Below are 25,336 nucleotides of genomic sequence, written 5' to 3'. Positions count from 1 at the left end.
GCAGCTTAGTTTCTGCTGTGTATATCTCTGATGGGCAAGCCTTGCATTAAGCACGCATTGCAGCAAGAACTGAGTAAAGTCAGAACATTTCTACAGTGCTATCTCAATATAAACATAACCTTGTACTGGGAACAGACAGCTTACTGCAGAAAATGACACTAAGGATTACTCTAACCAAGAATCTAACTGATTAAAGAATAACTCTGCGTATAAACATACAATTTTGAAATGTACTCAAATAATTTGCTAAACATTTAAAAAATATATAATCAGCTTAAAGGGAACCTACACTGAGAAGGATATGGATGTTTCCTTTTAAACAATACCAGTTGCCTGGTGGTCCTGCTGATCTCTTTGCTGCAATAGTAGCTGAATCACACACTTGAAACAAGCATGCACCTAGTCCAATCTGACGTCAGTCAGAGCACCTGATCTGCATGCTTAATCAGGGGCTGTGGCTGAAAGTATTTGAGACACAGGATCAGCAGGAGAGTCAGGCAACTGGCATTATTTTAAAAGGAAAAATACATGTCCTTCTCAGTTTAGGTTCCCTTTAAAGCAAGATTGAGATAATTTGTCTGCAATAAATATGAGATTTTCTGACAGCGGGAGAGGTCAGTGGGTGCTCCTGGGGAGATGGGGAGGGGGTGTCAAAGGGTTCTGCCGGGGTTGGGGGGGGGGGGGGGGAGTCACAAAGTGCGGGGGGGATGGTCAATGGATCCTGCTGGGGGTAGAGAGATCATGGGGGGGTGGGGGGGAGTTATCACCGGGTGCTGCCGAGGGGTGGGGAGAGAAAGGTCACTGGGTGCTGCTGGGAAAAAGGGGGGGGGGAGAGTCTGAGTACTACGCACAGTGGGGTTTACTGGATACTACTGGGGGAGGGGAGAGGTCAATGGGGGTGTTGTCACTGGGTGCTACCGAGGGGTGGGAGGAAAAGTCAATGGGTGCTGCCGGAGAGGTGGGGGAGAGGTCACCAGGTGTTGCTGAGGAAAAGGGGTGGGGGAAGGTCACAGAGTGCTGTCGAGGGGTGTGGGGGAGAGGTCACTGGGTGCTGCTGGGAAAAAAGGTAGGGAAGGTCACAGGGTGCTGCTGGGGGGTGGGGAAGAGGCTACTGGGTGCTGCTGAAAAAGGTGTGGGGGGGAAGATGTCACAGGGTGCTGCTAGGGAAAGGAGAGGTCACAGGGTGCTGCTAGGGGTCACTAGGAGTTTTCAGGAAGACTCCACCTTACCTGCCCAAGCTGGCTACTCCTGTCAGGGTTCCACTGCACTCCTTAGTGTGGGAAGAGCTTCTGCTAGGCAGGACCTATGATACACAGAAGTGGAGCTTTCACGGCAGGGGGTGGGACTTCACCCATGTCTGTAGTTCAGCAATCAGCAGCATGGCACCTGGAGATCAAAGGGCCCTCTTGCTGCTGCTGCCACCCCTGTTGCTTCCTCTCTGTCGGGACTTCAAGTGGAGGCAGAACATTTGCTGACCCAGAGAGAAGGGGCAGAGCAGCATGCAGAGACTGAAAAGCTCCAGGCAGGCTTCGGCTCACACTGAAAGAAAGATCCAGGCAGCAGAGCCATGCAGAATGCTGTAGCATGTAACATGGCTCTGCTACCCAGAGCTCTCTCCTCGTGTGTACCAAAGCCTTCCTGGAGCTGCTCACCTAGTCTCTGCATAGCATCCATATTAATCGGCTCTTTGGCCACATTAATGGGACTTACGGGGGGGGGGGGGGGGGGGGTCTGTGCACGTGCCTGTTTGCAAGTAGACTTAACTAGATCTGGAATCCAAAACCCATATTATTGAATCCTAGAGGTTAATAAACTCCTTGCCTAATTCAAGCATCTAATTTGATCTGAGCACGTTGCATAGTTACATAGTTAGTTTGGTTGAAAAAAAAGACATTCGTCAGGTCCAACCAGAAAAAATAAATAAAAATAAAATAGTAAAAAAAATAAAATAAAACATCATCCTGAACCTGCACATATCCCAGTTGATCCAGGGGAAAGCAAAAAACTTACAAGGCCTGGGCCAACTGGCCTTAAGCCCAATCTACACGATACAATTCTTTGTACGATTTGGTTACGATTCTATTTTCGATCCGATTAAATCCGACATGTCCAATCGGAATTCGATTTGATTCAATTCGATCTGCCATTGCATAACAATGGCAAATCGAATTGAATTGAATCCCGATCGGACATGTCGGATTTAATCGGATCGTAAATAGAATCGTAATCGAATTGCACAAAGATTTGTATCGTGTAGATGGGGCTTTAAGAGGGAAAGATTTCTTCCTGACTCCAGATGGCAGTCAGATAAATCCCTGGATTAACTCTTCTGGGAATTACCTAAAAATTATAGCCGTGAATGCCCTTCAATAAAAGGAAAGCATCCAAGCCCTCTTTAAATGCAGATATAGAGTAAGCCATAACTACATCCTGAGGTAAGATATTCCAGATTTTAACCACGGTCACTGTTACATAGTTACATAGTTACTTGGGTTGAAAAAAGATATATGTGACGCCGGGCGACGCCCAGTCGGCCAAAACGCAATTGCAGTTGGTTAGCGACACAAATCGTTAAACCAAGATTTGATGTGTAGTATCCCTCTGCCTAGGAACAGCTGGGGGATTTGTCTTAGCCGAGTAAAAGCCTGGGGGGAGGTGTTAATTAGCTTGGACATATTCCCTGTGGAAGGCAGAATAACATGGAGGCATTAATTCCCCGTTCTGTTCTGGGAACCAGGTGACACCTAGATGTTAATTAGCCAGAGGGGTAAAACACCAAAAGCTTGTTCAGCTAGAACGAAGCTTCCCCCAGGAGCCAGCAAAGAGCTCACTCTGCCTTTTGGGAAAAGACAGGATGAGCTCACAGCAGGGGACCAGCCTACCCAGCCAAACCGTCTCCCTGGTTTAAAATGGTGATGCATGTGATGTATGGTTTCTACTTATTAAAGAAAAAAACGAGTACCCCCCAGAGGTGGGAGGAATGTATTCGGATCCGTTAGAATTGGACCAACGTCTCGGTATACAAATCATAATCATACCTCGTTCGGTTAAGGAGTTATGGACCCCTCGGTAACCGTACGCCCTAACGCCCGCATCCAAGGTATCATATTAATCGGTAGGTTCTGGGGATCGAGAATATGTAATTATTATTTGTGTGCCGGCCGTGTAGGTCAGCCTAGAGAACATGTCAGGATTATGGGGCTGGTAAAAGCCCCTGCCCAGATGTGATTACCATAATCCGGCCTGGGGGCCGACTCTGGAAGCCCGCCTCTGAACTCAGCTCTATTAAAAGTGAATGAGCTGCCCGGGCAAGGCTGTCCTCCACCCTGAAACATCTTGAACTCATCTGTGCCAGCTTGAGGATATGCTGGCATCCACCTGGTCTGAACTTTGATTGAAACCGAGAACTTTATGATTCTTCCCACAAAAAGGACATCTTTCCAACTAAGTATTTTTTCTCCTTTTATTTTTCATACTGGCTATTACTGTTTTAATAATTGTTGATTTTAATAATTGTCTGTATATATTAATTATTTATATTGCGTGAATAAAAGACTTTATCAAAGTCATCCACTGTCGGCTACCCTGCTTATCAGCCGCACAACTGAACCAGACCTCTGAAGAGACGTTACTATTGTTTGTTGTTGGCTAAACAGAATAGAGTGTGTGTAACCGGTTTTTTATTTGTAGATCTAGGCTCAGACAGTCAACGGGCTCCTCTGTCCCATGGTAACAGAGGTGGTGGCAGATACCCTGGAATCGTGTGTAAGTTGTAATTACCCATATCTCACAGGCTCCCTTCTGGTTTGTCTGCGGCTAACTCCCAACGGTTCCTGCGCATTGACTGCGACCAGAGTTCGCACGATCCGTGCGCTGGCACCGTTTGGAAGGCCATTTGCGGTCTGACCACCAAGGCGTCCTGTGACAATATACGTCTTTTTTTAACCTCTTTCTAAATAGATGGCGAAAACCTTTTTCCTCCACATGCAAATCATATCTCCTTGTCCGCCGTACAACCCTAGGGACAAAAAACTAATCTGCCAAGCTTTTGTTGTATTGCCCTCTGATGTACTGTATTTATACATGTTAATCAGGTTATGTCTCAATCGCCTTTTTTCCAAGCTAAATAAGCCCAGTTTGTCTAACCTTTCTTGGTGAGATCTTCTATGCCTCTGATTAATTTAGTTGCCAGTATGCCGGCTGGGCGGCTTTTCAACAATATACTGCGTTGAATGGATTAGGAATTAGCGTCTCCAAGCACTTGGAGCTCACAGAGGGCTGAATGTACCAAACCCTGATACTGGCCTCAGCCTTACTGCTTCCCCCCGCAACAAACCTAACTAACATAGCTCAACTGTCAATGTGTTTCAATTTTTTTCAAAATAAACAGAATAAACATATAAGACAGTAATGTAACATCACCAACCTAAATATCACATTGTTTGCATTAGTCAGTGTGCAAAAATTGAATTTGCATAGGTGCCAAGCAGCGGCCCCTTCTGAAACCAGTGCTGCAACAATGGAGAGGTAATCATAAGCACTACTCAATAATGAAAAGTGCAAACAACTGTAACTTTAGATATAGTTAACCATATAAATAGTAAAAGATTACTACCTCAGTTGATTGAGTACTAACACATAGCTGCCCCTATGTGTAAGTGGGTCAGGCCCAAATCCGTAATCAAATATTGATATATATGACGCGGGCGGGAGCCACAGGGCCCAGAGGGATCATACACCCGAGGCCCCCACCAACATCTGCTAGCAAGCTAGGGCCCAAGTGATACTCAAATATAGTAGCAATAGAAAGATTACTTAACCTCCCTGGCGGGATTACTTAACCTCCCAGGGGGATTTCTCAGGCCCCGTTGGGCCGATTTGCACAGTTTTTGGTTTGCAACACGCAGCTAGCACTTTGCTAGCTGCGTGTGCAGTCTGATCGCCGCCCCCCCCCCCCCCCCCCCCAGACCCCGTACGCTGCCTGGCCAATCAGTGCCAGGCAGCGCTAAGGGGTAGGCCGGGACTCCCAATGACGTCACGACGTCGATGACGTCGGTGACGTCATGCCGCCCGTCGCCATGGCGACGGGGGAAGCCCTCCAGGAGATCCCGTTCTTTGAACGGGATCTCCTGATCTCCGATCGCCGGAGGCGATCGGAGGGGCTGGGGGGATGCCGCTGAGCAGCGGCTATCATGTAGCGAGACTTTGTCTCGCTACATGAAAAAAAAAAAAATATTAAAAAAAAAAAGATTTGCTGCCCCCTGGCGGATTTTTTGCAAACCGCCAGGAGGGTTAAGCAAAAAAACAAAGAAAAATGGTATTGAAGGAAAATGAAAAAGGAAAGAAAGAAAAAGACAAGAAAAAGGAGAAAGAGAAAAGAAAAAGGAAAAGGGAAAATGCGGTCTGGAAGAGGCAACAAGGATAGGGGGAAGCCCATGGGAGGTCGATGGTGGAAAGCTCATGTGGCAACACTAAATCACCAAAATTATTGATGCTACCACAACGCCAGGAGGGCTATAGTTTATTAAGCAGGTCAAGAAGTCATTACATTTTTATAAGTGTCAGTTTCCTCAAATTCCCACCAGGGTGTCCAGGTGCGATTAAATTGTTCAAATCGATCATGGAGGGAATGCGTAAGGTCTTCCTTATATTTAGTGGATTGGATCTCCCTTAGCCATTCTGCAACAGGGGGAGCCTGGGTTGACTTCCAATGACCAGTGATGACCAGTCTCGCAGCGTTAATTAAGTGTTTTGAGAGGGATTTTTTATATTTACCCAACCTCCTCGGGGTGTTGTGCAACAGGTAATAAGAAGGGTCGTCCAAGGGTGCTACGACGGTAATTTTAGTGATGATAGACTTAACAGCATCCTAAAAAGGCACAATAACCGGGCAGCTCCAAAAAGTGTGGAGCAGAGTACCCCCTATGAGCCAAACAACGCCAACACAGAGGGCTGGAATTGGGAAACATCCTGTGAAGTCTATCTGGTGTATGGGACCACTGTGTTAACATCTTATAACCAGACTCCTGGGCACGTGCCAATATAGAAGATTTCTGAGACACAATAAGTATCTTTTGCCATTGAGAGTCCGTGAAAGTCTTACCGAGGGAAGATTCCCATTTGGTACACAATGGAGAGGTTAGACCAGAATTGGGAAGTAGCATTGAGTATATTTGAGAAACTTCTCGTGTGACATGCCCATCGCCACTGCACAATTTCTCGAACGGGGAGAGGGCTCTGGAGAACATTGCAGCATTACCTAGGCTCGATAGATAGTGTTTAAACTGCGAGTGAGACCAGATGTCTAAGGAAGGTGACTTCAGACGATCTCTAAGTGATGTCAGATCCGCCTATTTGCCGTTTTCAAGGAAGTGGTAGGCTCTGATGGGACTGGGAACTATCCATTGTTTATAAGCCCCTTTACACATACCTGGGGGGGAAGTCAGGATTGTCCAGCAGGGGGATAAAAGGGGAAGGCCAAGGGGAGTTAAGGACTGACCTATTCATTTTATGGAAAATCCTCACTGTGTTTTCAGTTAATGGGGGATTGTTAATAATAGGATGGTGCCTTAGAAGACCATGGCATATGATGTAAGTGAAGGGAAACCAGATCATGTTCCATCCCGACCCATTGTTTGAAAGTACTATGTCGATGCCAGTCTATGATATGCACAAGGGCCGAGGCTCAGTGATATAAGGAAAGATCCAGAATAGACATCCTTGGGCAAAATCGTTAGAGCATACTTAAGTCTGGGAGGTTTATTTTTCCAGATAAATCTCTGAAATAGTTTCCTAATTTCTTTAAAATAAGAAGCAGGTACGGACAATTGGAGGGCTTGGAAGTCAGAGGAACCATGGTAAGATATTCATCTTGATAATGTTTACCCTGTCGAACTAAGAGAATTTTGCTACATCTCATCTCTTCAGGGCTGCTCCAATCTTAGAGAGTAAAGGGAAATAATTAAGGGTAAAGACATCATTAAAGTTATTAGGTATTTTAGTGCCCAAGTATGATATTGCATGAGGGGACCAAGTAAAAGGAAAATTGGACTCTAGCTGGGATTGTAGGTTGGGAGGGAGACCGGCATTTAATGCCTCGCATTTACTATAGTTTACTTTCAAATTAGACAACCTACCATATTTAGTAAATTATTGCATAAGGTTAGGGAGGGGTATACAGTATGTGGATTTGCTATACAAAATATAAGGTCATCGGCGTAGGCCGCCAATTTATGCTCAGCTGATGGAAATCGAGCCAGGGAGGAATGTGCTGCCTCTGCTGTGATAGGGAGAAGTTATACATGTCCCCTGCACACTCTGTGTGTGTGCTTTGTTTACTAGTCACAGACAGAGTTCTCTGAGGGGGAAGAAAGCTGTCTCATGCTGAGAACAGTGAGAATCCCAGACTGGAGTGCAGATAATTCTCTATCTAATAAAAACTTGTAGTATACTGTAACATGAGATATATACAAACATCACTTCCTGGTTAGCGGCCATGTTTTTTGTTTGTAAACACTGCCTAAAACTGGCGATTAAAAGCCAGGATCGCGTCGGGGAGCTGCGGAAACAGCAAAGAGGGACCCAGGAGAACATAATGAATAGAATGGTATGCTTTTTATTGTAAGAATTTGAGAGTACAGATTCTCTTTAAAGCGGACCCAAACCAAACATTTTTTTAATTCAAAATATTTAGTTGCACCACTCTGACACATACAAAGATAATAAACACTCCTTCAAGCCTATGAGCATTTCAGTGCATGCTTTTCACCCTTCTCTTTTCATAACTAGGGTTATATAGGTGGCAGCCATTAGCAATTCCTCTTTTGCCGGACACTTCCTACTCCACCAGTTTCCCGAATTCTGTCTCGGCAATATGAAAGGAAGGAAGGGGTTCCTGCTATTTATTATTATAATGTAGAAAATAGATTGTATTTCTGAAATCTTGTATTTTTAATTTGGGTCCACTTTAAGTAGGGAAATGGGCCTATAGTTGGAGTAAAGGGATGGGTCTTTGCCCGCCTTATGAATCACAGTGATGTGAGACAGTAGCATATCACTAGGGAAGGGTGTAGGCGTATCAGGATCAGCAGAGGAGTTGAAGGCCTTGAGAAGAATTGGATGCAGCAAAGATAGGTATTGCTTGTAATAGAGCAAGAGGCGACTGCACTTGTTACCAAATTCATAATAATGGCGTTTACAGCGGGAGTCTGCGTATCGTGCTTTGAAATATAGAATATAAATATAGAAGGGATTTTAGCTTTTCCCGTTCAGCGGTCAAATCCGTCCTTGACATAGAGCCCCTATGGAGTACTTCTAGTCTATATATTTCCCCAAGGGCCTTGTCAATTGCCTCATTTTACTCCTTTTTCAGTCTACTCCCTTCCTGTATCAAAACACCCCGGATCACACATTTATGGGCAGCCCACACCATCATAGGGGACATTCCTTTCACGTCATTAGTTTCAAAGTAGTTAGTAATAGCGGCCGCTACTCTGCACGCAATGACCTTGTCCTTGAGGAGAGAGGTATTTAGTCGCCAAGAGAATGGGCCCCGTCTTCCCTCAAGGATAGCAATCTGAGCTGCAGAAGCAACTGACAGGAGATAATGGGATAAAAGAATATGGTCGATATGGGAGTATGTTCCGTGGGGAGTAGAGAAAAAGGTATATTCCTTGTCTAAGGGGTCCAATATATGCCAAGCATCCACTAGTTGCCTAGAGTGTAGCGCAGTTTTGCATTTATGGATTAATCTGTGCGGTAGGGCAGTTTTACCTGAGGTGGTGTCAAGGGCACGGTCCAAAGCTACATTGAAATCACCACTGATGACTAAACTTCTCTCCGCAAATGCGTCTAGTTCTCTTAAGAAGTGCTCCAGGAACGTCTGTTGTCCTGAATTAGGTGCATAATATGACCCAAAGGTGAACGTTTGATTGTTAATCCGGCCTTTTAACATAATAAACCTGCCCTCAGTGTCTTTACATAACTGAAACTGGGAAATTGGGACATCTTCGGACAATAATATAGGAACCTCTTTAGACTTGGAATCGGGAGAATTGCTCAGAAAGGCCCTAGGGAAAAATGTATCATCTATTTAGGGTGCTCAGAGCCACGTAAATGCGTCTCTTGAAGAAAGGCCACATGAGTTTTGGTCCTACGGAGTTCAGTTAACAGAGATCCTTGGCCTGTCTCCTCACAACATCTATCTTCAGCCTGCCAGCATCCATATCTTACTTATGTGCATTGCAGTGTTCTCTAAACCACTTTCAGGGAGACCTTGGTATGCAACCTGGTGGAAAGAGTGGTCCGGTCCCTCCTCAAACACACCACACTGAACTGTTGGAAACCATTCCAGTTTGCTTACAGAGCAAACCGGTCCACAGGCAACACCATTAATATCTACCTGGAGTTTATTACTGATCAACTGGACAGGCTGGACTCGTATAACAGGAATCCCTCTCCTGGACTTCAGTTCGGCCTTTAACATCACCTGCTCCTGCATTCTGCATGACAATCTCAAAGATCTTGATGTCCATCCAACTTTCCATCTTTGGATCACGGACTTTCTCTTGCACAGGTCCCAGGCTTTTAAGCTGGGTGACATTTCCAGACCTAGAGTGACCAACACTGGCGCTCCTCAGGGCTGGATATTGTCAATGTTTCTGTTCTCTCTATATATGAGCAACTTCATATCCGCAGCAAACTCATTGAAAATCATCAAATTTGCAGACGGTACCACAATTGTTGGCCTTATCAGTAAGAACAATGAGTAGGCTCATAGCCAGGAGGTAGACAGAGTCTGCAATTGGTGCAGAGAGAACAGGCTAGTCCTTAACACAACAAAAACCCCATCCCAAATTTATCTTGATGGCACCGAAGTCGTACTACTATCTGTGCACTACCATCTCTGACGACCTGACCTGGAGGGCCAGCTACATTTTTACTTAGAAGAAGGAGCAGCAAAGACTATTTCTCCATTGCCAACTAAAGAAGTTTGGCATGGCTCAGGAACTTCTAAGGTCCTTATACTTCCTTTACTCATCCATCCTGGTCTGGTATGCTGGCTCTTCCGCCAGTGACAGAAACAGAATTCAGAGGGTAATCAGCTCAGCTGAGAGAATTATCAGAACCCCCCCTCCCCCTTTAAACCTCATCTACAACACCAGATTGCGTGCTAGAGCAACAAAATTGCTGGCTCCACTCCCACTCAGGCCACAGCTTCTTCAGTCAGCTCAAATCAGGTCCGAGGTTCCGAGCCATCCCCGCTAGGACTATAAGGCGTAGGAACACTTTTTCCCTGTAGCTGTTAAGACTCTGGGTAATATGTATGTTGTTTCTGTAAAATCCACGTTGTTTTACTTCCATTTCTGTGTTACTTTCAGTGCCAAATCCATTTCCAGATACGACCCAGTTATGCTTGGCAAAATAAAACGGATTCTGAACTTGTGTTATGTGTGCAATGCATGTTACGTACGCTTCGGTAGGATTTTATTGTAGTTAACTGACTCAGTCCCATAAGTGTGTGTGTATGTACTGTATGTATAGGGGTCAGGGGGCAGGTTTCCTTGCCTGAGGTGACAAACATCCAAAAATGGGCCAGGCATCCCCCATATTCCTCTTACTTTGGCCTTGAATTACACAGCATCCCAGTTTTTGGTTTCTTCTTACAAGATTTTATTTCAACAAGAGTAATACCTGCGCCAAACTACAGTAAAATACCGAAGCTTTTAATAGTAGGTTAAAAAACATTAAAACATCAATATTGCCAGTACTCGACTGATAGACAGGGTAGAAACAACACTTGCATGTGATCACAGCAACAACTCTCACACCACCACACTATGTACTGAGAGATCTCACACCAGCGCTTTCTATCTAGCTTCTAAGTACTACCAGTGGATCCATTCATCTTATCTAGTTCCCATTTCCATTCGTCACATTTGATTATATAATCTTTGTAATCTTCTTTTCTAAGAAAAAGTTCTCTTTAAAAAGTGATCACATGCAAGTGTTGTTTCTACCCTGTCTATCAGTCGAGTACTGGCAATATTGATGTTTTAATGTTTTTTTAACCTACTGTTAAAAGCTTCGGTATTTTACTGTAGTTTGGCGCAGGTATTAGTCTTGTTGATCTTTTGTTTTTTCGAAGGGGATGGGAGTGTAACCCCTTATATACTGTGCAGCCTTGTTTTAAAATACGCAGAGCGCTACAACTACAATTTAAAGATTTTATTTCAGCCATAAAATGCACAAAAACAACAGTAAAAAGTACAGTAATAATGTGTCAACATTCATGTTCATTTAAATTACCTTGACTATAGAAGGTGTTTCCAGAAGGTTAAACTCAGATGCATTGGCTAGGTTTTTCATTTGCGTCATTTTCCAAAGAATTGGTTGAGCAGGGCTTAACGTCAAAAGTCTGGATGTTCCGTAAGTACTTTTTTCACTAATAAATTTAATGTCTTTATGAAGAGGTGGAGACAGTGCCAAGACAGGATGTACAACAGAATCAAGAAGCCTGTAAAATGTACAGTAGCAAAAAAATTATAGAACACCTTAATAATGTGAAACAAAGTTAAGGCAAACAGCGTGAAAGTGCACAATACAGGTTTTAAAGGACAATTATCAAAGTTGACTACAATTCTAAATGCCACATATATTTCCAGTAATTACTAGCATATAGCGATAAAGGCTTTTTTTCATCTTTTTATTTTTAATTTTAAGAAAATATAACATTTACAGAGAACAATTTTCAATGTAGGCATTACTATGGAGGACTGTGTCCAGCATATTCAGCATACAGAAACAGTCCTCGTGGTCTGTAATCCTGTGATAAAAAATATAGCATCAAATAGTGTGCAAATAACTCATCAGCTGCTCCTGTGTCTCTCTGCCTCATGCAGTCTAAAATAAATAGCGTTTACAGCCAGGAAGAGCTCATACTGAATGGGGAGTTGTCACGTTCCACATCTGCTGATGACTATGTTATGAACTTATTGCATGGACTTCCACTATCCACCAGCTGGTGCCTGTCAATATTTACAAGGACTTGCAGTTTTTTGTCTGACCCACAGAGGCCTCTAATGGAACTTTGTCCATTCACCTTAGCTGCTTCCTGTTACATGGACTATTTAAGACTGCCTCTTCCGGTCAGAGTTCTTGGACACTCCTGTTATCTGATTCCTGAACCCTGTATTCCTGATCCTGTTTGCTAATCTAATTACTTGTTGCTGAATCTCTGCTTGTTCTGACTCTGCATTGGTTTATTCCTCTGTACCTCGCCTGTATCTGATTACTCGTTGCTGACCCCGATACTCTGTTCTGACTTGTAATTGCCTGTTCCCTGTGATACCACGCTATTTGTATACATTTGTATGTTTGTATATATTTATCGTTATTTGCATTAGTTAGATAGATAGGTTGGACAGCATGTGTGTATATTGCACATTCTCGATTGGTTGGTGATCACCTGTATATATTTGCTGTGTATGTGGTTTGCATATGTTTGCATCTTATTTGGATCACTGTATACAGGGTAGGCCATTTATATGGATACACCTTAACCTCCCTGGCGGTTAATTTTTTTTGCCACTTAGGCAAAAATCCTTTTTTTTTAAATTTTTTTTTGTTTTTGTTTCATGTAAAGCTACCAGAGTGGTAGCTACATGAAACACCACTAGAGGGCGCATGTATCCCTCTAGTGCGATCGTCGCCGGCATCAAAAGCAAACAGGGCAACGCGTATATAACGCGCTCCCCTGTTTGGCTTCTCCTGTCGCCATGGCGACGATCGGAATGACGTCATGGACGTCAGCCGACGTCCTGACGTCAGACGCCTCCGATCCAGCCCATAGTTCCGGGCAGTGAAGGGCTCTGGCGGGGGGGGGGGCTCTTGCGCCGCTGCGTGCGGGCGATCGCTGCAGAGTAGCGGCGATCGAGCTGTACGCGCGGCTAGCAAAGTGCTAGCTGCGCGTACAGCATTTTAAACCGAGCAAATCGCCCCACCAGGGGCTGAGATATCTTCCTGCGCGGCATAGCCCGAGCTCAGCTCGGGCTTACCGCCAGGAAGGTTGATAAAATGGGAATGATTGGTGATATTAACTTCCTGTTTGTGGCACATTAGTATATGTGAGGGGGGAAACTTTTCAAGATGGGTGGTGACCATGGTGGCCATTTTGAAGTCAGCCATTTTTAATCCAACTTTCATTTTTTCAATAGGAAGAGGGTCATGTGACATCAAACTTATTGGGAATTTCACAAGAAAAACAATGGTGTGCTTGGTTTTAACGTAATTTTATTCTTTCATGAGTTATTTACAAGTTTCTGACCTCTTATAAAATGTGTCCAATGTGCTGCCCATTGTGTTGGATTGTCAATGCAACCCTCTTCTCCCACTCTTCACACACTGATAGCAACACCGCAGAAGAAATGCTAGCACAGGCTTCCAGTATCCATAGTTTCAGGTGCTGCACAGCTCGGATCTTCACAGCATAGACAATTGCCTTCAGATGACCCCAAAGATAAAAGTCTAAGGGGGTCAGATCGGGAGACCTTGGGGGCCATTCAACTTGACCATCTTGCTGGAAAAACTCAGGGAACGTGCCAGCTTCAGTGGATAAAGAGGGAAACAAATCATCATGTAGCAATTTCGCATATCCAGTGGCCTTGAGGTTTCCATTGATGAAGAATGGCCCCACTATCTTTGTGCCCCATATACCACACCATACCATACATTATTTTGTTCCAACAATCTTGGAGGGATCTATCCAATGTGGGTTAGTGTCAGACCAATAGCGGTGGTTTTGTTTGTTAACTTCACCAATCACATAAAAGTTTGCCTCATCACTGAACAAAATCTTCTGCGTAAACTAAGGGTCCTATTCCAATTTTTGTTTTGCCCATTCTGCAAATTCATTGTGCCGATTTAAGTCATCCTTGTTGATATGCTGCAATATCTGGAGTTTGTAAGTGTTCCATTTGTGAGTAGCTAATGTCCGCTGAAGGGAGGGAGGGAGGGGGGATAGGCCACCTGCCCGCCGCACAGAAGGGAGATCCCCAGCCCGCACAGACACCGCATAGAAGGGGGATCCCCCTCGCCCGTTCAGCCCCCAAATACAAGAGGGAGCCCCCGCACGCACATTCTCTGCCCGCCGATCCGCTGCCCAGGGATTCCCTATGGTGGCTGGATGCTTGTTCTGCACGGTGGGGTAGCACAGATCGCTACCCACAGTGTGCAGACAGGCATCCAGCCATCCTGGGGAATCCCTCTGATGAAAAAAAAAAATGCAGCCGGCGGGGCAGAGAAACTGGAAATCTCCCTGTCGGCATAGGCGAGCTCAGCTCGTCATTAACGTTTTTTGCAAGTTTTTGCTGTACAAGCTCAGCTCGTCCATACCGCCAGGGTGGTTAAAATGTATCCATATAAATGGCCCATCCTGTATATGTATATAGCACTGCCTGCTGTGTATGTGGTTGCATTCATGCACCATATGGTTTTCATTGAACACTTGCACACTACTGTTCCTGTTTCAGGGTCAGTATTTCTGCAAATTGTGGTCATTCCTAGCAATACCTGCTTGCTACGTGACAGTAGTTCTGGCCATTATACACTGACCACTGCGGCAATACTGTGCACCGATTCCTATTGTGTTCAAAAATGGGTCCGCAAACAAATTTATTATTATGCCTTGCTGGCTGATGAGGTTGAACATAAGTGTCGTGCTGAATATGCTGCTTATTCTACGGTTGAACTGCAGCAGTTTATTAGCCAAACATGTAGTTATGTTAAAATGGGAATCTTTCGCACCCAAGATATTGAGAACTTAGCCTGGAATGATCTTGCATACCATAAAAACATATGTTTCCCTGCAACCTGATTATGATGAAAGTATAGTCAGTGATTATGAACCACCTTTTGACAATTATGCCAAAGAAGCTCTGATTAACTTGTTGACAGGGAATGTTTACTTGATTACTGCTCAAACAAAGATAAACAGACCGTGCAAGCTTGCATTGATTCTCTTCAGTCCCTGGTTACTCAGGGAATATGCAAGTATAAAAAAAGCTTCATTTTTGCTAAATGCATGGCAGAAGATTATCTCTGCAGGTTCCACAGCCCTCGCCTCACCTGTTGCGAGTCCAGTTCAGGTTGACTTTAATTCTGAACAAATTAACATGTACTGTAATTATTTGAAGAAAGACAGAAAAGCCTTTTTTTTTTATTCCATGTTAACTACTTTAGGACTGCACTGATTAAAATCTACGCCCTGTTTTGATGGCTACCTGGCTGCCAGGGTGTACAGGGAGTGCAGAATTATTAGGCAAATGAGTATTTTGACCACATCATCCTCTGTATGCATGTTGTCTTACTCCAAGCTGTATAGGCTCGAAAGCCTACTACCAATTAAGCATATTAGGTGATGTGCATCTCTGTAATGAGAAGGGGTGTGGTCTAATGACATCAACACCCTATATCAGGTGTGCATAATTATTAGGTAACTTCCTTTCCTTTGGCAAAATGGGTCAAAAGAAGGACTTGACAGGCTCAGAAAAGTCAAAAATAGTGAGATATCTTGCAAAGGGATGCAGCACTCTTAAAATTGCAAAGCTTCTTGCAAAGCGTGATCATCGAACAATCAAGCGTTTCATTCAAAATAGTCAACAGGGTCGCAAGAAGCGTGTGGAAAAACCAAGGCGCAAAATAACTGCCCATGAACTGAGAAAAGTCAAGCGTGCAGCTGCCAAGATGCCACTTGCCACCAGTTTGGCCATATTTCAGAGCTGCAACATCACTGGAGTGCCCAAAAGCAAAAGGTGTGCAATACTCAGAGACATGGCCAAGGTAAGAAAGGCTGAAAGACGACCACCACTGAACAAGACACACAAGCTGAAACGTCAAGACTGGGCCAAGAAATATCTCAAGACTGATTTTTCTAAGGTTTTATGGACTGATGAAATGAGAGTGAGTCTTGATGGGCCAGATGGATGGGCCCGTGGCTGGATTGGTAAATGGCAGAGAGCTCCAGTCCGACTCAGACACCAGCAAGGTGGAGGTGGAGTACTGGTTTGGGCTGGTATCATCAAAGATGAGCTTGTGGGGCCTTTTTGGGTTGAGGATGGAGTCAAGCTCAACTCCCAGTCCTACTGCCAGTTTCTGGAAGACACCTTCAAGCAGTGGTACAGGGAGAAGTCTGAATCCTTCAAGAAAAACATGATTTTCATGCAGGACAATGCTCCATCACACGTGTCCAAGTACTCCACAGCGTGGCTGGCAAGAAAGGGTATAAAAGAACAAAAACTAATGACATGGCCTCCTTGTTCACCAGATCTGAACCCCATTGAACCCTTGTTCACCAGATCTGAACCTGTGGTCCATCATAAAATGTGAGATTTACAAGGAGGGAAAACAGTACACCTCTCTGAACAGTGTCTGGGAGGCTGTGGTTGCTGCTGCACGCAATGTTGATGGTGAACAGATCAAAACACTGACAGAATCCATGGATGGCAGGCTTTTGAGTGTCCTTTCAAAGAAAGGTGGCTATATTGGTCACTGATTTGTTTTTGAATGTCAGAAATGTATATTTGTGAATGTTGAGATGTTATATTGGTTTCACTGGTAAAAATAAATAATTGAAATGGGTATATATTTGTTTTTTGTTTGTGTTGCCTAATAATTATGCACAGTAATAGTCACCTGCACACACAGAAATCCCCCTAAAATAGCTAAAACTAAAAACAAACTAAAAACTACTTTCAAAAATATTCAGCTTTGATATTAATGAGTTTTTTGGGTTCATTGAGAACATGCTTGTTGTTCAATAATACAATTATTCCTCAAAAATACAACTTGCCTAATAATTCTGCACTCCCTGTAGATTTAAAAAAAACGACGCCGCGCATTCTTGCAGCTCCTGACGATCTGGCCACTGTATCCCCACCGCAGCTCACTCGCTCTGCCCTCTATATAACTGCAGAGCGCTGTGAGCGGGTCAGGAGCTGATTTAATTGGCATCTGACCCTGTCTATCAATGTAAGCAGCTCCCATTGGCTTATATTGATAGGCAGGGTCAGGAGCCAATGAAAGCGGCTCTCGACCGGCTCAAATCAGCTCTGCCGTCATAGAGACGGCAGAGTGGGTGGCCCAGGTTCCAGACGTACGGTAGTGACAGCGATTGCGGCAGGTATGTGCGGCGATTCAACGTTATTCATCTGTGTTCCTGTTTCTGTACCGGCGGTCTCTGGTCTTTAAAGTGAACTTCCGGACTAAAAATCGACTCAGCAGCACTGAAAAGGCTTGGTGTTTCTTTAACAGTTTCACAGCATCAGAACTTTGTTTCTCTTATACAAGCCTCATTTTTAGCTGCACAGAAGAAAACTGCCCGGGCTTTTTTCCCCTGATGCTGTGCAAAGCATGATGGGATTTCTGATGTTGTTGTTCTCTTTCTGCTGTTTTGGTGCAAATTTCTTTCTCTTACATTTTGAATTTGACATTTGAAGCCTAGCGTGTGCAGCTGGGAGGGGTAATCAGGACACAGTACAGTTGGAACTGTTTCTCCTGCTCCTTGTCACCTCTTTTCAACCAAAAAAGATGGCTGCCCCCATGACAAAGATGGCAGCCCCCATGAATCACAAACATTTGCCTGTTCTTTTAAAACAGGGTGGGTAAGAGATTATATTACCCATCTATTCTAATTAACATAACTAATGTAACTTGATGACAGTATGTTTGTTTAGGCTGAAGTTCCCCTTTAAGGGGGCAGAGACCGCTGATACTTATGTGTTTAAGCAAAGCTCTGCGTTTGTGATGGGATGTAAGTGTGCTGTGGAGAATCTGTTGTCTGAAAGAAGATGTAAGCCTGAGTCAGCGCGTGCACTGATTAATGCATATTCAGAAATCCTGTCATTATGCAAACCTCCTGTTAACCCTTTGAACATCTCTCACCTAGTTCAGAATTATCAGTGCACTGCAGTTAAACAGCCTAAATGTCAGTCTTCCAGAAAGAAACATTTGGATTTTGTGTTCAACTCTGACCATATTGATTGTTTAATTTTTTTGAAGAGAGATATGGAAGGATTCTGTGAATGTTATGTTGAAAAGAGTGAAGAGTATGTATCTGCCAGTATACGTGCAACTGAGTCTTTGCTGGTGCATACGCTTTGTAACCAAAGATTAGCTATTGCTCTGATCACTACCTGGCGTGAAATCATTCCTTCCTGTTCCCACTCTCTTTCTTCTGCTCATTTTCCATATACCTCTTCCTGTGTCCAGAACTCTGAACCTGCAATAGTTACAAAAAACCTGTAAAATCAGCACCATTGCAAACCGCTATCAGGTCCACACCCTGGTCCTGGCAGTATCCAGTTACAACAAGAGAACCTGCTCTTGCTCCAGTTTCCAGAGTGGTAACCAAGACTAGACGCAAATACTTTTTAACAGCTTCCATTTCTCCAGTCAACTCCGGTTCCGTGCAGCCTCCATCCAACTTCAGTGCTGTGCAGCCTCCATCCAACTTCAGTCCTGTGCAGCCTCCAGTGAATTCCAGTCCCGTGCAGCCTACATTCAACTTTATTCCTATGCAGCCTCCAGTTATCTCCGGTCCTGTGCAGCCTTCATCCGTTTCTAGTCCTGTGCAACCTCCATCTTACTCCGGTCCTGTGCAGCCTCCATCCGATGCCTATCTGGTGCAGCCTTCAACCATCTCTTCTTCTGTAGAGCTTCTATTAGTCAACACCTGTTTGGTGCAGCCTCCAGCCAATGTTCATGTGAAACAAGTTATACAGACTCTAGCCTTCATTTCACAATGCAATCAATATCAGTTTGTTTAACCACTTTACCCCCGCCCGTACGAATTTCTTCGTCCCTTTTTCCATCCTTTAACCCCCAGGGACGGAGAAATCCGTACTTTCCGCGCTCCCGCTCGCTCTAGCGCGCACTCCCGCCGGTAAACACGCCGCCCTCCGCTTGCCCGGAGATCAATGAACGGGAAAATCCATTCCCGCTCGTTGATCTAAGACCCGCAATGATCCGCTGCTGCTCCGCTGAGCAGCGCGATCATTGTGAAAAAAAAAAACTCAGCCACCTAGTACTTCCTGCAAGGGTCCGGAAGGACGCTTGCAGTTTGTATTAAACAAAAAGTTACTGTTGACATCTTGTGGCCAAATAGTAAATTACACCCTAAAGCATTTTTTACATAGAAATAAATGAGTGTTACACAAAAAATTAACTCCTTACCTCCCACACTTCCCAATTTTTTTTTTTTTTGTAATTAAAAAAAATAAAAAAATTTACAATTAAAAAAAATACATAAATAGTTACCTTAGGGGCTGAACTTTTTAAATATTTATGTCAAGAGGGTATAACACTGTTACTTTATAAACTGTGGGCTTGTAATTAGGGATGGACACAAAACTGAAAAAAATGCACCTTTATGTCCAATTAAAATATTGGCCCCAAACATTGTGATAGGGACATAAATTAAACGGTTTTATAACCGGGACAAATAGGCAAATACATTTAATGGGTTTTAATTACAGTAGCATGCATTATTTAAAAACTATAAAGGCTGAAAACTGAAAAATAATACATTTTTTCCCACATTTTTTCCTATTTTCCCATTAAAAAACATTTAGAATAAAATAGTTCTTGGCATAATGTCCCACCTAAAGAAAACCTAATTGGTGGCAAAAAAAACAAGATATAGTTCATTTAATTGCGATAAGTAATGATAAAGTTATAGACGAATGAATGGAAGGAGCGATGAAAGGTGAAAATTGCTCTGGTGGTCAAGGGGTAAAACCTCTCAGTTGGAAAGTGGTTAATTGGTGCAATTGCTGCTTCCTCTTTCAAAAATCTGCTTTACAATCCTGACAGCAATCAAAATCTGTTTAATTGGTACGATTGCTGCATACATTGCTACTGAGATTGTTTAACCCTCCTGGCGGTCTATTAAAATCCGCCACAGGGCAGCGCAGCAGTTTTTTTTTTTTTTATTATTATTATTTTTAAATCATGTAGCGAGCCCAGGGCTCGCTATGCCCCCACCCGCTTCGATCGCCTCCGGCGATCTCCGATCAGGAAATCCCGTTCAAAGAACGGGATTTCCTGGAGGGCTTCCCCCGTCGCCATAGCGACGGGCATTTAAAAATCCAAAACAGGCAAAATGAGCGTGAGCCGGGTCACCATGACGCACGGCGTTTCAGAATCTAGCTCTTTGCTCAGATAGCTCAGGCACACACTCTAACATACATCTCACCTAGCCTGCTATATAAAACACCATGGAGGACCTGATGGAAGACTGTGTTAGTCTTGACATTTGCATAAATCCATATTCATGAACTATTACAGCCTTTAAGGCTAATGTTATATTCACTTGCATATGCTCATAGTTCATATTCATATTCAACATGTATATAAATAAATAAAGATAACCCCAGAAGAGCAGAGCTTAGATCATATATTACACTCAGACTTACTCACCAGAGATAAACTCCCCGGAATTCCGTCTCTCATTGTGTAATTCTCTATCAGCGCGGTGCCAGCCAATCACAAACGGGCCGACACCGTCCGCTTAGCTCAGTCTCCCCTCCTCTAGCCGCCGACCAATCACAAATGCGGCTACAACGTCCGCTTCCAGACTTATGTTACTTAGCCATAGAGAAACACGGCGTCCAGCCGTAGAGACGGGCGGCACCGCTCCCGCCCCCAACACCGCCAACCAATCAGATATATAAGCGGCAACGTCCGCTCAAAAGCATGTAAACATGCTAAAAACCGCATATAAAAGGTAAATAAAAGGCGGCGAAAAATTAATAAAGGGGAAAGAGCGAGCAATCCATCCGTCTCATAGGCTATCTGGACCTACTGTGTCAACGCACAATGCAACTTTATTCATCAATCGGCTGGCAGTACAATCTATTTCCCATCATATTCACATAAACAAATGCTAATTAATATGTGCAAATAACGCAACATTATATACACAAGGTCTAGTTTATACCAACCAACCGATTGACTATTAACAGTACCTAATTATACCTAGAAAGCACAAGAAAACACATCATCCTAGGTCATCACATTTGTCAAGTCATATTCTCCATTTAACCCTTTAGGCTCTAAGGTCTCTAGTTTTTTTTATCCAATAAGTCTCTCTTTTCAATAACTGTTTTTTTCTCTCACCCCCATTCCTCAACACGGTAATCCCTTCCAGCACCTGTACCCGTAATTGTGACAGACTATGATTAAAAGTAGTGAAATGGTGTGAAACAGCTAATTCAAGATTCTTATTCCTAATTGTGGATTTATGAGAGGATAACCTGTCTCTCATGGCCTGTGTGGTTTGACCCACATATCCAATCCCACAGGTGCATTTTAATAAATAAATTCTCAATTGGAGTCACAGGTATAGTGCCCCTTTATTTTAAATTTGGTGCCCCTGCAGAGATGGGTAACTGTATGACCTTTTGTAATGTAACTGCATAAATGGCAGTTAAGACATGGATAAGTACCGTTTTTCATCTTCATTGGTGGTTTCTCTGGCCCTAAATCACCCTTAACAATTATATCTCTCAATGAAGGGGCCCTTTTGTAAGACATAAGTGGGCGTTCACAAAATTCATGTACATATGGTAGGCCTTCTCTTAAAATGGACCAGTGGCTATTAATTATTTTCTCAATTTTATCTGACAATACATTAAATGTTACACAAGGGATTCTGTTGTTATCACCTTTAAATTTCCTTTTTGACCTATTGAATCTACTTTTACCGCCTAACTCCATCTTTCTACCTCCTACTAGACAACCTATAGGATATCCTCTAGCTAAAAACTTGTACTTCATTTCCTCTAGTCTAACAGTCCTAGTTTCAGGGTCACTGACTATTCTCTCCACCCTCTTAAACTGAACTTTCGGTATATTGTTTTTGACATGTGGAACATGAAAGCTGTTATAATGTAAGATAGAGTTTCTATCTGTAGGTTTTGAATATAAATCTGTGGTCAAACGACCCTTTTCTTTAATTACCCATGTATCCAAAAAATTGATCTTATTACAACTACTCTCAATTGTCAATTTAATCTCTGGACATGCAGCATGCAACTGTCCAACAAAGGTCTCTAGGCTCGAACGTGGCCCCTCCCACAAACAAAATATATCGTCAATATATCGACGCCAAAGCAAAACATGTTTACAAAAAAATGAGTTAGAAAACACAAATGCGTCCTCATAGAGGCCCATAAATAAATTTGCATAGGAAGGGGCCACGTTCGAGCCCATCGCTGTGCCCCTACGCTGCATATAGAAGGTATCTCCAAACAGGAAGTAGATGTATCTCAGTACAAGGCACAATAACTGAATCAAAAAGCCCCTTTGTTCATTGTCAAAATATGTGCTGATCTGTAAATAATGTTCAATTGCCTCCAATCCCCCATCATGGGGTATGGAAGTATATAGACTGTTCACATCCATAGTGACTAGAAGCACTTCTTCACTCAAATCATCAAAGGTAGAGATAGTTGTCAAAAATTGTTGTGTGTCCCTCAAATAGGAATCCAGAGTATATACAATTGGTTTCAAGATCTTATCTAAAAAAATCGCTATATTAGAAAAAACTGAACCTATCCCTGACACTATAGGTCGACCTGGAGGATTCTGTAACCTCTTGTGAGTATAGATAATAGGAATCCTTGGATTTTCAATCAATAGGAATCTTCTCAAATCTTTATCAATAAGTAGTTTTTCCTCTGCTCTAATTAATAATTCTTCAATTTTCTTATTAATCATCTTGGTAGGGTTTTCCATTAGTTTCTCATAAACCTCTTCATCACTCAATTGTAAAAGAATCTCTTTCTTATATGCCTCTGTGTCCATGATGACAACTGCTCCGCCTTTGTCGGCCGTCCTAACCACAATTTGTTTATTCCTAGCTAGAGAATTAATAGCTTGTCTTTCCCCTATTGTAGCATTACTAGTGATGTGCTTGATTTTTTTGGCTTCAAAATCGGCTTGTAATCTAAGAATGTCTGTATTCACATTTTTTATATATCTATCAATAACCGGATGACTCATTGGTTGGAAATTGCTCTTACTTCTCAAGCCCCATTCTTTTAAATTAATGCTCCCTATAGATTCCCGTTGAGTTGAAGTAAAAATATATCCTCCAGCGAAAAAATTCTTTAACTTTATACTCTTAAAAAAACTGGCCTAATTCTAGATCTAGGTTGAAAAAAATCGGGAAAAAAAGTGAGGCAAAAAGATAGTCCATAATTTATTATGCAATGTTCCACAGATGATAACTCATATTGAGAAATATTCACTACAAGATCCACTTGTTTTATTTTCGTACTCTCAATTCCATCTTGGAGTTTCCTCTCTGCCTCTCTTTGTTTACGTTTTTGGAATCTCTTGCCTCCCCTCCGCTTGTGCTGTCCGAGTTTTGAGATTGTTCATCCGTCACAGCTAAAAAATCACTTGAGGACTGGTCCATGGCTTCTCCCGGCATTCGAACTTTAGGATTCTTTTTGAATTTTCTAGGTCTCCCCTGTTTGAACCGTGTAAATGGAAATGCACTCGGACTTCTCTGCCAACGATATACATAATCGGATTGATAGTCATGAACATCACGGTGGATTTTTTCCCGTTTTTGTTGCTCAAGACCAAATTCATATTCCTTGAGCCTGGCTAAGAGACCATGGTAGTATTTTTCAAAGTCCTCCTCCATCAGCTCCGATACGTTGTTACAGAGAGTTGCAATCTGTGCATCCAATATAGGAAGTTCTTTCATAATCCTCTGTACTGTGATCAGAATGGCATCAAATGAGGCCTTGTTCCAGACCTGCTCCCATGTAGTACAATATTCCTTGCATTTTGGAAACAGAATTGGAGAGATCTGAGCTCTCATACTTCTTGGTATCTTTCCATCCTTGTAGTATTCAACAAGCGTCTTAGCATGTAAAACAAGATCTATGCAGTGTTTTTTTTAAATTTTCCAAATCTCTTTTTGTTATAATAGGGTCTGGTGCTTTCAGGAAATCTTTGCCTGCGGTGACAGAAGCCACAATATCGGCCGCATCTTTCTGTGAGAAAGTGAATGAAATACTCGATGCCTTATCGCCCAATTCTTCCATTGTGCTAAGTCACAGTACTCAAAGTATTCACATTATCTTCAATTGAGACAGCACCAATGGAGCTTGACGTGCAGCGATCAACCCTGGAGTGCACAGGGTACTTAATCAAATATGATGTCAGGATCGGCACCGTCTAAAGAAGAAACGCTACATAGATCTGTGAAGGCGCTCACACGCTTTATGGACCTGAACCAGTTTTATATGCTCCTGTACTGCCTGATGAAGCGGGACTGTTGACCGTGAAACGCGTTGCAATTTTATGGAGCTGTGAATAAATTGTATATTTTTTACTCTGCATTTGAGTACCGTATTTTTCGGACCATAAGACGCACTTTTTCTCCCCCAAAAGACGGGAGAAAAAGTCCCTGCGTCTTATGGTCCGAATGTAGCAATTTACACATGTTGTAAATAAAACCGTTCCTTACTGTGTGCGCTCTGTGCGGTCTCACATCCTCCTGCCTCCATGCCCAGTGTTCCTCCTCCATGCTAATCACTCCTGCTTCTCTCTTTGCCACTCGTGCCCCCGCTGCAGCCATGTGCCCGATGTGCATTCCTGCTCTCTGTTCTGCCGCCAGCCTGCTTCGGTAACATGTGTACATGCCCGATGCGTACTATGATGCGGCCAAACTGCTCCACGCCACCGCCAATCGGGTTTGCTCGTTGCCTGCAAACTTTCCACGGCTTAGAAATCCACTGCCGCTCATCATCCCTTCTTTCCGCCGCCACTTGCTACATTGCCCGGTGCTCGGTGTCCCCATGCCCGATGCGTACTCTGATGCGGCCAAACTGCTCCACGCCGCTGCCAATCGGGTTTGCTCGTTGCCTGCAAACTTTCCACGGCTTAGAATTCCACTGCCGCTCATCTCCTTTTCCCTCCGCCACTTGCTACATTGCCCGGTGCTCGGTGTCCCCATGCCATGTGCGCAGTGTACTGGCGCTGAAACTCCGCCCACCACATGGATGCCGGTGTCCCGTTATGGAACGAGTGACTGCTGATCTCCGCCCACCACTCCGCCCTCCGCTGGATGGATGCCTTGAAACGCATCTCTGGGCATCTCCGCCCACCACTCCGCCCTCCTGTGGACAGATCGGCAGAAAACCGCCCACCACTCCGCCCTCCTCAGGACACTCTGCTAAATGTATGGGCAGAAGACCGCCCACCGCTACGTCACACAGCACGAGTGTTCTTCACAGGCAGCAGCAGCTTATACGGTACAGTA

The 25,336-nt window shown here is 43.6% G+C and overlaps 1 protein-coding gene across 1 annotated transcript in view; it reads right to left on the bottom strand.

Annotated features, from left to right (window-relative positions):
* LOC137504020 (protein ELYS-like) overlaps positions 1-25,336 on the bottom strand; it is an 831,023-nt gene that overhangs the window by 314,105 nt on the left and 491,582 nt on the right. Inside the window, exon 11 of the mRNA XM_068231910.1 lies at positions 11,308-11,515. Coding sequence (XP_068088011.1) covers positions 11,308-11,515 — 208 coding nt within the window. The remainder of the gene's footprint in view (positions 1-11,307; positions 11,516-25,336) is intronic.

Source organism: Hyperolius riggenbachi, chromosome 4 (genome assembly GCF_040937935.1).
Source record: "Hyperolius riggenbachi isolate aHypRig1 chromosome 4, aHypRig1.pri, whole genome shotgun sequence".
In the NCBI taxonomy this organism is placed as follows: Eukaryota; Metazoa; Chordata; class Amphibia; order Anura; family Hyperoliidae; genus Hyperolius; species Hyperolius riggenbachi.
Note: the sequence above shows the minus strand (reverse complement) of the source record. Positions and strands in the feature narration are given on the sequence as shown.